Below are 13,168 nucleotides of genomic sequence, written 5' to 3'. Positions count from 1 at the left end.
AAGCTCCAACTGGACCCCTAGCCTGGGAACCTCCATATGTCGCGGCTTCGGCCCTAAAAATACAAAAAATAAAAAATAAATAATGAGAGCCAACCACTGTCCACTGCCTTCCCTGTACCAAGACCTGCTCCCCAGCGTTTCACGTGCAACTCAGTGAAGCCTTTCAACAGACCCGTGAGAGGGTTATCACGGCATAGGTTAAATAACTGGCCCAAGGTCACCCAGCCAATAAGCAGTGGAGCTGAACTTTGAACCCAGGCAGTGAGCTCCCAGAGCCCACTCTGCTCTAACAAGCAAGAGTCACAGGCAATGGAGCTGAATGAGACTGTCCCTTTGCCCCAGTTACTGCTCTGGAAGCCTCCAGGGTGCAGCCCTGCAAGAATCTGGAAGGCATCTGGCTCTTGGTTGACACAAGGGACAGGCCAATGTGACCCATGAACCCTTCTGCACTGCTGACAAAAGCCAAAGGAAACCAAGAGATCTAAGTCCCCAAGAGAAACGTATCATAAAATTACTGTTAGGATTTATAGAAAAGGGGAAACAGCTCTCGTTCCTTCTCCTGCCTGTGGTTTCTAACCTTCCTTTCTGTGTTTAAAAAAGAGAGAGAATAGAAAACAGAAAAAAAAAAACTAATAATTTTTCAACATGCCTACTGACAAGTTTGTATCTCCAAAGAAATCAAAACCAGGGAGGCATGGCTCCTCTGAATGGAATTCCAACAAACAAGCAAGGGGGCTCCAGAGGTGGAGCCCTGAGGCTTTGGGAAGGGAGCAAGCCCTCGGGCAATCACAGAGCTCAGGGCACAGAATGCCAAGGTCAGCTACACATATACACTGTGCATGAATTTCTCAGAGTGTGAGATGCTGCCATTTACTTTCCCTGTTGCCATTTTTTTTTCTTTAAAAAAAAGGTCTCTGTAGTTGAGTAAATGTGGGAAATGCCAAGATGCACACTGCTTTAGCAAAGGCCTAACATAACGCGATTGAACCCAGAAAGGACCGACCTCTTGAAAAATGTTAAGGATCCCCCCCCCCCCCCAAAAAAAAAAAAAGAGCGGGTAGAAATGATGTAACTGAAGAGGAAAAGGCTGCACCAATCGGGCCGTGCCTCCATCTTCTCTATTGCACAAATATTTGCATACATCTCCTCTCCCTGCCGGGGCTCGTGGGTCCCTAAAGAGCAGGACACACCTATTGCACCTCTCCAGGCACCTGGGGAAGGAGCTTGGTCCACCCTCCACCGAGGCTCTCTGGCCCCGGGAGGGGAAGCTGCCCGGGAAGAGGGAGGGGGGGCCCTAACCGGCCGCGGCCCTTCTAACTGGAAGTCTGGGGCTGGCCTCCAGACCGGTCCTCCAAGCCCTGCCTCCCACTTCCCTAATCACCCCCAAAGGTGCAAACCTCTTCCATCAGCTAATCTCCCCTCGCCGGCCCGCCCCGGCCCTTCCTCCCCTTCCTGAGCCCGTTTGGAACCCTTTCTTCTCTGCCCTCGAGAACCCTAGACTTGTGCCAAAACGCAACGCTACACGCGCAGCCCTTCCCCAGCAGGTTCTGTCCAGCGCCTGGCTCAACGGAAACTCAGCTTGGCCCCGACGGCCCTCTCAAGCAGAGGCCGCCCCGTGGCTTCTCCCTTCCCCTGCGGCGGCGGCGGCAGCGGCGGCGGCCGCTCCGGGTCCCCGGCTGACAAACATCAGGCACCTTGACCGCAGCTCCTCTCCTCTCTCTTCCTCCCACTTCTTCCTTCCCCTCTGCTCCGCCTTCAAGAATCACCAAATCCTCCTGATTTGATCACCTCCCTCACCTCGGCCTCACTGCAAACCTCTGCTAGCTCTCTGCCGAACCATCTAGCTGTGTTTCAAGGAGTTACCTGGCTTCCGGTCCGTCACCCAACACTGGGGCCTGCTGCCCGCATAGTATCCGCTGGGTCCCTACCGCGTGGCAGGCGCTGTGAGAGGCACTGGGAACAAGAGAGGAACACACAGCCCCTAACTTCTTGGCTTGGTGTGAAATCTTGCCCCCTTCCCCACTGTACTCTGACAGAGCCTTCTAGAATACGTTCTTTTTTCACCCACTTCCTCCAAACCTTTAGGAATGACTTAGGCATCAGACGCTTTCCATACATGACCGTCTTTGACCCTCACCAGAACGCCAGGACGTCAGTACCACTATGCGTCCCCATTTCACAGATGAGGAAAACGAGGCCTGCTTACTTGCCTCGGTTCACAAGGCAAGCAGGTGACAGAGGGCAGATCCAAGCCCAGGTCTGACCCTTGAGCCCCGGCTCTGCCTCCCACATTTTAAGGAGGACCCTGAAACCTTGGAAAAGAGCCCCGACAAGATTACGATGGTGGGCATCGCGGCATCTTGAAACCAAGTCATGTGAAGAAGGAAGGAAAGAAAGAAATGAAGGCTCTTGGGCTTTGGGAAGAGTGAATTTAAAAATGACATGGTGGCCTTCTCCAAATATTTGAAGGGTTGTCATGTGAAAGAGGAAGCATATTCTGTGTGGCTCCAAATGGCAGAGCTAGGTCTAGCCCAGGGGTGGAACTTTCAGAGAACCAATTTCAGTGCAAGCGCTGTTTCTAACCCAATCCTCTAACAGGCAGGGAGAGCTGAAGGCGAAGCTAGTAACCATTTCTCAGGGCTGTACAGCAGACATCCCTGCATTGAGCAGGCAACTGGTCTAGACCTGTGTTTCTGTGCACATCAAAAACACCTCGGGTAGTTTTTTTCTTTTGGGGGGGTGTGCTTTTAGGCCCACACCCTCAGCATATGTAATTTCCCAGGCTAGGGGTCAAATCAGAGCTGTAGCTGCTGGCCTACACCACAGCCACAGCAACTCCGGATCCTTAACCCACTGAACAAGGCCAGGGATGGAACCCACATCCTCACGGATACCAGCAGGGTGTGTTACCATTGAGCCACAACAGGAACTCCCCCTTGGGTAATTTTTAAAAGTACAGATGCCCTGGCCCCACCCCCCAGACTTATCGAAACAGAATCTTAGGGTAGAGACCGTTAGTACAAGAATTACAAACCAGGAAATAAGTCTGTAAGACGGTTCACTCGAATCCTCAAAAGAAGAAATCCAAATGGCTCATCGACACACGCAAAACCTGTTCAGCTTCGAGATTAATCAAAGAAGAAATGCAAATGAGAACAGTGATAAGCCATCTATCTCCTATCAGACTGCAAAGGTTAGAAAAAAATCTTCATTACTGGTGTTGGCTTGGGAGAGGGGAAACACACACACACACAGACACATTCTGGTGATGAAGGAGCAAAAGGCAGTAACTTTCTGCAGAGCAATCTAGCAGCACCTTTAAGAGAAATTTTTAGTGCTATAAATGTGTCCAGTGGTTCAGCAAGCAATTCCAATGGTAGAAATTTATCCTAAAGGGACAGTCTGGCCAGTTTGAAAGTACCTGCTCCGAGATGTTCATTTGAAGGCATATTTGAAGGCATATTTAATACCAGCGTTGTCCAAAAGAACTTTCTGCAATGATGGAAATGTTCTCTCCCTGTGTTATCTATCCTCTATGGATACTGAGCACCTGAACTGTGGCAAGTGCAAGCTGGAAACTGATTTTTTTTTATTTTTCATTAATTCAAATGTAAGTGTAAATATCTGCATGTGTCTCAGCTGCTGTACTGGACAGCTCATGTTTATAATACCACAAAATTAGAAATTCTCAAAGTATCAAACAAAGGGTGATTACCCATGGCACACCCACAGCAGAATTTTTGGCAGTCGATAAACGTGATTATGTAGATTTCTATCATCGACGTGAAGAAATGTTCATAAGCTATGGATAAGTGAAATGATTATGTAAAAGTTGGGTAGTTCCCGTTGTGGCGCAGCGGAAATGAATCCGACCAGGAACCATGAGGTTACGGGTTTGATCCCTGGCCTGGATCCTGCATTGCTGTGAGCTGTGGTGTAGGTCGCAAATGCGGCTCAGATCTGACATGGCTGTGGCTGTGGTATAGGCCTGCAGCTGTACCTCTGATTCGACCCCTAGCCTAGGGACCTCCATATGCCATGGATGCGGCCCTAAAAAACAACAAAAAAATTTTTTTAATTAAAAAATTAAAGTTGGTATGACAGGAGTTCCCTGGTGGCTCAGTGGGTTAAGAATCCAGCACTGTCACTGCTGTGGCACGAGTTTGATCCCTGGCCTGGGAACTTCCACGGGCCCTGTGTGCAGCCAAAAAAAAAAAAAAATTATACGATAAATTTGTTTAACACGTTCAGCTTAGAAAACAAATTCTACAATTTGGGGCCTCAAAGAGGGTTTGGGCAGGAGGCCTCTCAGGTTTCACAGCAACTTCTGAACTGGGCTTTTGGACAGATCTTTCCAACCTGGAGGAGCCAACAGGGGTGGTGAGACTGTTTCATGTTTACTTGCCAACACTCTGGGGCAATCTCCCGACTCTCAGTTCATTCAGAGCCCGGCTAAAGCTCTGAACTGGAGACCTACGGTCAGAGCCCGTTGCAACTGGCTTTATTCTACCATATGCGTTGTTTTGTCCTCTATTAAGTATTTTCCACAATTTCCCCTGGGAAGAGGGAACAGGGGAGCAGATTCATTTTCAGGCCTTCCCTAAAAGCAAACCTAAAGCGGAACATTCCCCGAAAAGGTAGGGGGTGGGTGAGTGTGTGTGTGTGTGTGTGTGTGTGTGTGTGTGTTAGGGGTGGGGGACGGGTATCAGCAGCTGCAGACCCTAATGGGCCATTCTCAGCTCTCAGAGAGCTTTTTCTCTTACTGGCCTTGTTCTGTGCCATCTGGCCGGTGCCAGCCAGGGGACCAGGCATGCACTGCCCTGCCTCAAGGGGCTACAAGCCGTAATATCAAGCAACTCTTTCCTGATCCTTCAGCGGCGCACAAGGAATTGAGGGTATGTTCAGCAGCAGTGAGCAAACAGTCTTTAAACATCTACGAGTGACTCTGCCAGGCTGACACAAAGACTCCTCCCGCGGGCAGCCGGAATACAACAGGTTTATCAAATGCCTTTGTTCCCCCAGAGGCACAAAGAGCTACATCCTGAATTACAACAGAAACAGCGGTGAAACTCTGCATTTTTAAATGTGCATCCATGTAAACACTTCCCAGTTAATCGCACACACTCTCGGGTTGTAATACTCCTCCCCAAGCCTCTCTTGAGAAATCTCTGCCCGTGGTTAATTCTGTAATTAGCCCTTTGCCTGGGTTAAAACTGTCCTTCAGAAAAAAAGCCGAACTTACAGAAAAAAATGCAGCAATGAAACAGTCTCTCTTCCTCTGGCTGCTTCATTATGTAGTGAATAGATCCGCGGAAGTACTGATAACTGAATGAAGGCTGGAATCCACAACTACATGCTATATATAGCAGCCCAGGCCTTCTGAATTTCTCCAAACAAAAAATTTTTCAGTGAACAAAACTCAATGATGTTAGCAACATACTAAAAAAGGTATAATTGTTAAAAAGAAAAAAAGGAAAGAAAAAAAAAAAAAGGAAAACCACCTAAACAGGAAATTCTGTATATTTGTTCAGCTTGGTGGGTTTTCCAAGTTCTAGGGAGAGAGACACCACAGGAAAGCTTGATCAGTGCCAGGAATGACTCCATATTGAAAGCTAATGAATATGTGACTCCATATTGAAACCCTAACTCGAGTGTCATGGGTTTACAGCAGTGAGTGTAAATCCCCCTCAGCAGGCCCCAGTATACATTTGGGGGTCTTAAATCAGAAGAGAATCAGAGGTTGCTGAGGCAGCTGTAACATGGTCCACTTGCTCTCCTGCCACTCTTGGCTTTGCTAACTTTGTTGGGGTTTTTTGGTTTTTTTTTTTTTTTTCTTGGTTTTGTTTTGCCTTTTAGGGCCACACCCGAGGCATATGGAGGTTCCCAGGTGAGGGGTGTAATGGGAGGCTACAGCTGCCGGCCACAGTCACAGCCACAGCAACTCGGGATCTGAGCTGTGTCTTCAACCTACATCACAGCTCACAGCAATGCCGGATCCTTAATCCACTGAGCAAGGCCAGGGATCGAACCTGCAACCTCATGGTTCCTAGTTGGATTCATTTCTGTTGTGCCACGAGGGGAGTCCTGCTAGCTTTGGTTAACAAGCTCTTGATGTCAGAAAAGCCGAGGCCAAGAAAGAGCCATTTAGGAGAGGACACTCTACATTTTAGACTGTTCCTTACTTCGTAATGGACTGGTCTCCTACAAAACAGCATTCACTAAGGTGCTGGGACTAATCTAAAATCCATCTCTGTACATAACGCAGGTTGGAACTAAAGAAAACAAATGCAGATGAGGTCATCCACATTCCCTCATAATTTTAGGGCATATGGGGTTGTGGTCTTGCACCCAGCAGGGGCTCGACAGGTACTGAATTCGATTCCTAGAATCTGTTCTCCCCCACTCTCTAAATCGCAGTGTGGACCACATACCAGAGTAGTAAATAAATATCATTCTTGTGCCGTGCCTGGTAAAAATCTGTGGCCTCGGTCCCAAGTAAGCTAGGTTGGCAGCCTCGCCCAGAAGAGTTTCCTCCCACGAACAGTTTTTCCAGCTCTGCCACAGAATCAATGGTTAGGAAGGGACAGCTGCACCTGTGTCACCCCCAAGCTCTTTGTCAAACCCTCAAACCTGGGCAAGAAAGGGAACATTAACTTTTCGCTGCTGAGGGTGGCAGGTCAAATGCTGGTCGAATCCCAGTGGAGGTTTGCTGAGTCTCATTTATTCTCTTGAGACCATCTGTCCACATCACAGGCTCCCTTCACACAAGGACGCGGTGGAGGGTCAGCCACCCCTGTTTAAGTGAGGTAGGTTTTCTTTCCTCCTGAATTTAGCAAAGCATTTCCTGTGCTACAGAGACTGAATCACTTGTTAACAAACACCCAAGCTGAGAGCCCTGGTATAAACTCCCTACACACAGCCTGCCCTCCTCTCTCAACTGCCTGTGATGACAATGGAGGTTCCAATCTGACCCCAACAGGACCTCATTCGAAAATCGGTGAGACACACAATAAGCCAAGTCCATTAAAACAACATTAAAGCTCTGGTTTTTCAGCTCTGCTAAACAGCAGGATTAAACTTTCAAGGGTCCAGCCACGATAGGGAGATTTCTTTAAAGTCACTTGGCTTTGCACAGTTGTAGCTATTAGGGATCAGATCTTTATCTCAAAGGTACATATTTTACCTTTGATCCTCCTCCAGAACTCCCACTAATGTCAACTTTCTCCACTGTTGGGATCAGGCCCCTGGCCTCCCTTTAATGTTGGTTTTATCGCAGATTCTACAAGATCAACAGAAAAATTACAAGGAAAAGCTGTGAAGTTCCCTTCCGATAAGTTGTTTTAACAAAAAGAGCTCACTCTTAACGGTGAGATTTAAACACAGCAGAGGACTCGCTGTAAGGTAGAATGGAGAGAGACAAAAACGAACAAACAAAAAAGCCCACAAAAAAACCAAAGTAACAAAACAAATGCTAATTAGCCAGCCAGACTGCTTATTTAGGTTTTGCTTGCTGGTCCAGGAAATTGGCAACGAGTATCTTGAAAGCAGGAGCAGGGGCAAGTGCCCGTTAGTAGTACCCGTCGGCTTCGCTCCTGAGTCAGACAATCCGGATGCGGCTGAGGGTGCGCTGGGAGGGTTCCCAGGGGGTCTGCGCGCTTTCCAATTCCCATCCCCCAGCCCTGAGCGGTGCGGCTCTGAGCCCAGGTCCTCCATCCCTTCACCGGCGTACACCATCTTCCCCCAAGGCCCCATCTCCTTGCTTCTGGAGCGCTCCCGGGTTCCAGGGGACACCCTCCCCGTGGGGCGGCCGACTCCGCGCCCACTTGCCCCGGAACCCCGTTGTCTCCAGTCCCCTCCCTCCGAGGCAGCAGCAGCAGCAGCAGCAGCAGCAGCAGCAGCAGCAGCAGCAGCAGCAGCAGCACCCTTCTACACCCATCACCACCCTCTCCCCAGTAGCAGGAGGAAGTCGCTCCGCTTCCTCTGTTCTCACCGCCCGCCGGGGCTTGGGCGCCCGGGGCTTTTTGGGTGGGGTTCCTTTTTTTGTGTACACGGTATGTGTGTGTGTGTGTGTGTGTGTGCGCGCGCGCGCGCACGAGTGTGTGTGTGTGTGTGTGCGCGCGCAAAACATTCATCGCATCCTTCCGCCTAGGCTGCTTCAGGTGCAGGCTGGAGGGAATCGGGATCTCGCCGCGCCCCAGTCGCCCGCTCTTTGTGCCGGGTCTAGGGCAGCGCGGGGTGCGCTCTCGAGCTCACATCCCCCGCCCCGGCCCCAGTGCCGAGCCCCCGACTGCCCGTAGGCGTCCAGCCGGGCGCACGCCTCCGCGGTGCCTGGCAGCCGGGCAGCCGCAGCGCTGTCAGCGGGCGCCAGGGCTTCGGACCCTGGCGAGCAGCTGCCGCGGCGAAAACTTAGTGAAGCGGAGAAAGAGCGCGGAGCGCACCCGGCGGCTGCCGCCAGCGCCGTTCCCGTCCCGACCCCGCGCGCGCGCGCGCGGGAAGCCGCCGGGTCGCTCTCGCCCGGAGCGTGTCCCCCGGGACGCCCGGTCCCCCGGCCACTCACCAGCACCACGGAGCCCCGCACGGCCTCCGACACGCTCTGCCGGAGCTCGGCCGCCGTGCCGGGCTTGCTGAGCCGCTTGGTGAATTTGCGCACTTCGGCCATGGCAGCGCGGGCAGGTCTCGGCGGGCGTGCTCACTGCCTCGGGCCGGGGCAGCCGCGGTCGCTGCTGCTCCCCGTGTTTACACGCCTGCCGGCCGGCCACATCTCAGTCGGCGGCGGCGGCGCGGCTCCCGCGGCTCCTCCCTCCCGCCCTCCGCTGCCCCTCCCTCCGTCCCTCCTTCACTCGCTCTCTCGCCCGCTGTCCTGCCCCACGGCGGCGGCCGCTCCCTCCCCTAGAGAGCCCGAGCTCTGCTCGCCAGCCGCCCGAGGAGGAGGGTGTGTCTGGCGAGGAAGGGTGTGTGGAGGGGGAGGGAGAACTGGAGGGGGGGCGAGGGTCACGAGGGAAGAGGGGGGAAGTGGCAACCGGTCGGGCTCCGCCCGCAGCTGATGTTGCTGGTGCAGCCGCATCCGGGAGCGGAGATCTGGGCTGCTTCGTTTTGTGTGCGCGCGCGTGCGTGCGTGTGTGTGTGTGTGTGTGTGTGTGTGTGTTGGGGGGGGCACGAAATGTCTCCAAGTGAGCGGTGTGCTCTACCCCAGCGCTCCTTTCCCGTCCCGGAGGCTGCAGGGCCCTCCGGGAGGCTGAGGGAACTCTCGCGTCCCCTACCCCGCAAGCCTCCGGGGTCGAGGCGGCGAAGGGCTGCGGAACAACGTGGAGAGGCCGCCTATTGTGTGCTCCGCCGGGGAGGGTCGCGCCGATGTCAAAAGACGGCGAGCGGTTTTTTGGGCTGGAGCGACTCGCTAGGGTCCTCTCCCGTCCACACAGTTTTCTTACGCGCGGTCCTCCTCACGTGGTTGGGGGGCGGGGGGGGGAGCGCAGCCCTAGGAGGGAGCAGCCTTTGGGGATTGGAAACTTGCTGTGGCAGAACCCACTCCCCCACCCCCATCCCCACCAGGGCGGGGGAGAGCTGCATGGGGGGCCTGAGCCTGTGGCAGGTTGTCTCGTTCTGCAGAGACTGTGCGTCACGGGTGGGGTGGGGTGGGAGTGCTGTTGGGAAGGCCCTGACCTGGAGTCTGGAGGACCTAGCGCGCTTCTAGAAGCTTTTACACACTCTGCAATCACCTTGCCATTTCCTACTCCCTTCCTTAGCCTCTTCACCTTCCAAGAAGAAATTGTTTCCCAAGAATCAAAGAACATCTTCTAACTAGATGTAAAATAAACAAGCTTAAGACAGAAATAAGGAAGTGAAATCTTCGAGTACTACTGGTGACCCTGTAAAACCTCCCCAAGTACAAAGTGAGAGATTCTGCTAATCGCGGCAGTTTTCTTTCTGGTTACTTCATGTGTTGAGAGTTTGAAAATGGCCAGTAATTCCTCTGGAGCCATGCAGCCCTTCTATGGGCACTTTCCCCACCTTTCCCATCTTCAAAGACCAAGCAGTCACACCTACAGATAGGACTTTGCTTTGAAAACCAGGGCATGGTTGATGTTTCTGTGACTCCAGAGAAGGCCAAGTCTCTTAGCAACCAGTCTGTTTCAGCAGCCATCACAGGAATGCCAGTAAAGCCCAAACTTTCCAAGAGGGCTTGGGGCCTGGAGGTCCTGTAAAGGCGGACACCTCATATCACCAAGCTTGGCTTTGCACAGTACGTGTGTATATAAAATTTGTTTATTGTTGAAGGTAGGTGAATCAGCCGGAATTCACGACCTCCGTTCCATGTGGGTGCCTGCGTGGCCCACACCACTGGTTACCTCCACAACAGCCATAGCACTTTTTCCTTGCTTCTGCTCTAGAGCAGAGCCATAGGGCTTAGGGAAGGCAGGCCCAGCTCCAGATGATAAGTTATGACTGGTTCACAAGAAAATCCTGATAATGTCACTCTCCTTTACTAGAAGAATGGTCTTGACTCCTATTCAGTTTGGGCCTGACCAATATAAAAGTGGGGGAGGAAGGCTCCTGAGTTTTTCTACCTTTTTTTTTTTCCCTTCAAAAGCTGTGCGAGTGCCTGTTGTGCTTCAGTGGTAAAGAACCCAACTAGTGTCCATGAGGACTTGGGTTCGATCCCTGGCCCCGCTCAGTGGGTTAAGGATCGGGCATTGCTGTGAGCTGTGGTGTAGGTGGAGGATGCACTTGGATCCCACGTTGCTGTGGCGTCGGCCGGCAACTGCAGCTCTGATTCGACCCCTAGCCTGGGAACTTCCATATGCCACAGGTGCAGCCCTAAAAGCAAAACAAAACAAAAAAGAATAGATGGCCAAGAAAGCCCTCTTGAAGGAGGTAAAAATTGAGCTGAGTCTTGAAGGCAAAGAAGCAGCCAACAGAGATCAGGAAATAGAGTACTCTAGGCAGAAGGAATGACAGGTACCAAGGCCTGGAAATGGGGGAGGACACAATGCATTCAAAGCCAGAAAAAAAGGCCGGCATGGTTGGAGCGTAGAAGGAAGAGGAGTAGTATGAGATGGAATCGGAGAAATAGGCAGTTTCCACAGAGCCTTGTGCGCCATCGGAAGCATATGTCACATGGATGGTATGCAAACACCATCTGGTCATTATGTAGGCTCCGCACTTACTCCTCAGACTGTAGGTGTCACGTTTTTGCTTTAGGGCTTCTGTTTAATTACATAAACATCGAGCACTGTACTATGCACTGAGGGAGGATGCAGGATGAATTAAGGACACTGTCCATCCCCTCGGGGGGAAAAAAAGTCGAGTAGAAAATACATCAGTGATACAAGGACGTATGTGATAAGGACCATACTTGATGTAAACACGGAGATGGCAAGATCACATCGGACTCGAGCTTAAGGAAGGCTTCCTGAAGGAGGGGGTGTTTGAGTTGGACCTTAAGGATGAGTAGGATTTGGACATGACTGCACTCAAATGTAGAGGCAATCTGACATCTCCCAATAGAGTATTTTATTGGGTGACTTCTTTTCCACAGTTGTTAAGTACCTTTGATTTTATCACGAATTTACCTGCCACGTTAACCCTATCCTAACTGAACCTGAGATTCAAGTATTAGACATGCCATAGAGGAGTTCCCTGGCAGCCAAGCGGTTGAGGAGCCAGTGTTGTCCTGGCTGTGGCTTGGGTCGCTGCTGTGGCACAGGTTCAATCCCTGGCCCGGGAACTTCTGCATGCCTCGGGCGTGCCCCCCGCCCCAAAAGAAATGCCATTGAGCCCTTTGACATGGAAGTTCCACTTCGGTAAATCAATGCCAAATAAAAACTCTCACATGTGAACTGAGATGCTTGCATAAAGATACTCATTGTATCAATGTTTGTAATAGCAAACTATTAGAAACAACCTAAAGGTCCACGTATAGGGAACTACTTTATCCTCTGCCCCTAGACCAGTGCCTGGCACATAGTAGGTGCTTCAGAAGATGAATAAATAAATAAGTGCGGCAGACTTTCAAACTTCTCTTTCCAGCATCAACCACTAGACTTGAATATCCTGTTTTTCATCTCCACGAGGATGTCTAATAGATACCCCTAATTAAGCATGCCGAAAACCTAACTCCCATTCTTTTTTTTTCTTTTACTTACTTATTTATTTATTTATTTATTTCTAGGTCCGCACCCAAGGCATATGGAAGTTTCCGGGCCAGGGGCTTCTATCGGAGCCGCAGCTGGTGGCCTACGCCACAATCACAGCCACACCAGATTCAAGCTGCATCTGCAGCCTACACTGCAGCTTGCGGCAACGCCGGATCCTTAATCTAATCCACTGAGCGAGGCCAGGGATGGAACCCACATCCTCACAGATACTAGTGGAGTTCTTAACCTGCTGAGTCACAACAGGAACTCGGCTAACTTCTATTCTTTCTCCATAAATGTACCACTTCTGTAATTTCCTCTATCTCAGTTTAGAGCAGTTCTTTTCTAGTTACTCAGGCCAAAACCCTTAAAGTCATCCCTTATTTCGTACACATTTCTAACAGCGAATCCCGTTGACTCTGCCTTCAAACTACATCCAAGCTCCAACACTTCTCGCCACCTCTACCAATACCAACCTAGTCTCAGCCACCAGCATCTCTTTTCTGGATCATTTCAGTGGCCTCTCAACTGACACCCTCCCCCCCCACCTAGCCCTTGCTTTCGCCCTTGCCCTGGTACAGTCTATTGGTAACATTCCAGCCAGTGATTCCAATCAACCCCCGCCCAATCTTTCCTTAGAGCCACCTACAAGATCCAATGTATTAGTTATCTTTTGCCATGCAACAAATTACCCCCAAATTTCACAGCTTAAAACAACATACAGGAGTTCCCGTCATGGCTCAGTAGTTAACGAATCTGACTAGGAACCATGAGGTTGCGGGTTCGATCCCTGGCCTCGCTCAGTGGGTTAAGGATCCGGCGTGGTCGTGAGCTGTGGTGTAGGTCACAGATGCAGCTCGGATCCCGAGTTGCTGTGGCTGTGGTGTAGGCTGGCAGCTGCAGCTCCAATTGGACCCCTAGCCTGGGAACCTCCATATGCCACAGGTGTGGCCCTAGAAAAGACAAAATAAAAATAAAACAACATACGTTTATTATCTCAGAGTTTCCGTGGAGTAGGAATCTGAGGATGGCTT

The 13,168-nt window shown here is 51.2% G+C and overlaps 2 protein-coding genes across 7 annotated transcripts in view; both read right to left on the bottom strand.

Annotated features, from left to right (window-relative positions):
• Nucleotides 1-8,764, bottom strand: part of DOCK11 (dedicator of cytokinesis 11) — a 198,720-nt gene extending 189,956 nt beyond the window's left edge. For 5 of the 6 annotated variants that reach the window (XM_085008234.1, XM_085008235.1, XM_085008236.1 and 2 more), the window contains exon 1: nucleotides 8,558-8,764. In XM_085008234.1, the coding sequence (XP_084864360.1) occupies nucleotides 8,558-8,659 (102 nt within the window). In that variant the 5' untranslated portion in view covers nucleotides 8,660-8,764. Of the gene's footprint in view, nucleotides 1-7,183; nucleotides 7,280-8,557 lie in introns of those variants that run through there. The other variant, XM_085008238.1, reaches the window with a different exon arrangement.
• On the bottom strand, nucleotides 7,184-8,132 carry LOC146394762 (uncharacterized). The gene is made up of 2 exons (XM_085008270.1): nucleotides 7,578-8,132; nucleotides 7,184-7,279 (listed from the first exon to the last, which is right to left on the bottom strand). Exons 1-2 carry the CDS (start codon nucleotides 8,130-8,132, stop codon nucleotides 7,268-7,270), a joined length of 567 nt encoding a protein of 188 aa, XP_084864396.1. The 3' UTR covers nucleotides 7,184-7,267.
• Nucleotides 8,765-13,168: the final 4,404 nt, after the last annotated feature.

The sequence above is a fragment of the Sus scrofa genome, chromosome X (genome assembly GCF_054392235.1).
Source record: "Sus scrofa isolate SSC_HxYL_T2T_F1_AM1 chromosome X, Sscrofa_HxYL_maternal_Yorkshire_Landrace_v2.0, whole genome shotgun sequence".
NCBI lineage: Eukaryota > Metazoa > Chordata > Mammalia > Artiodactyla > Suidae > Sus > Sus scrofa.
This window is presented reverse-complemented; position numbering and strand designations above follow the sequence as displayed.

Coding starts and splice junctions, on each gene's coding strand:
- LOC146394762 (XM_085008270.1), bottom strand. CDS start 8,132: ATGAATGTTTTGCGCGCGCACACACACACACACACACTCGTGCGCGCG.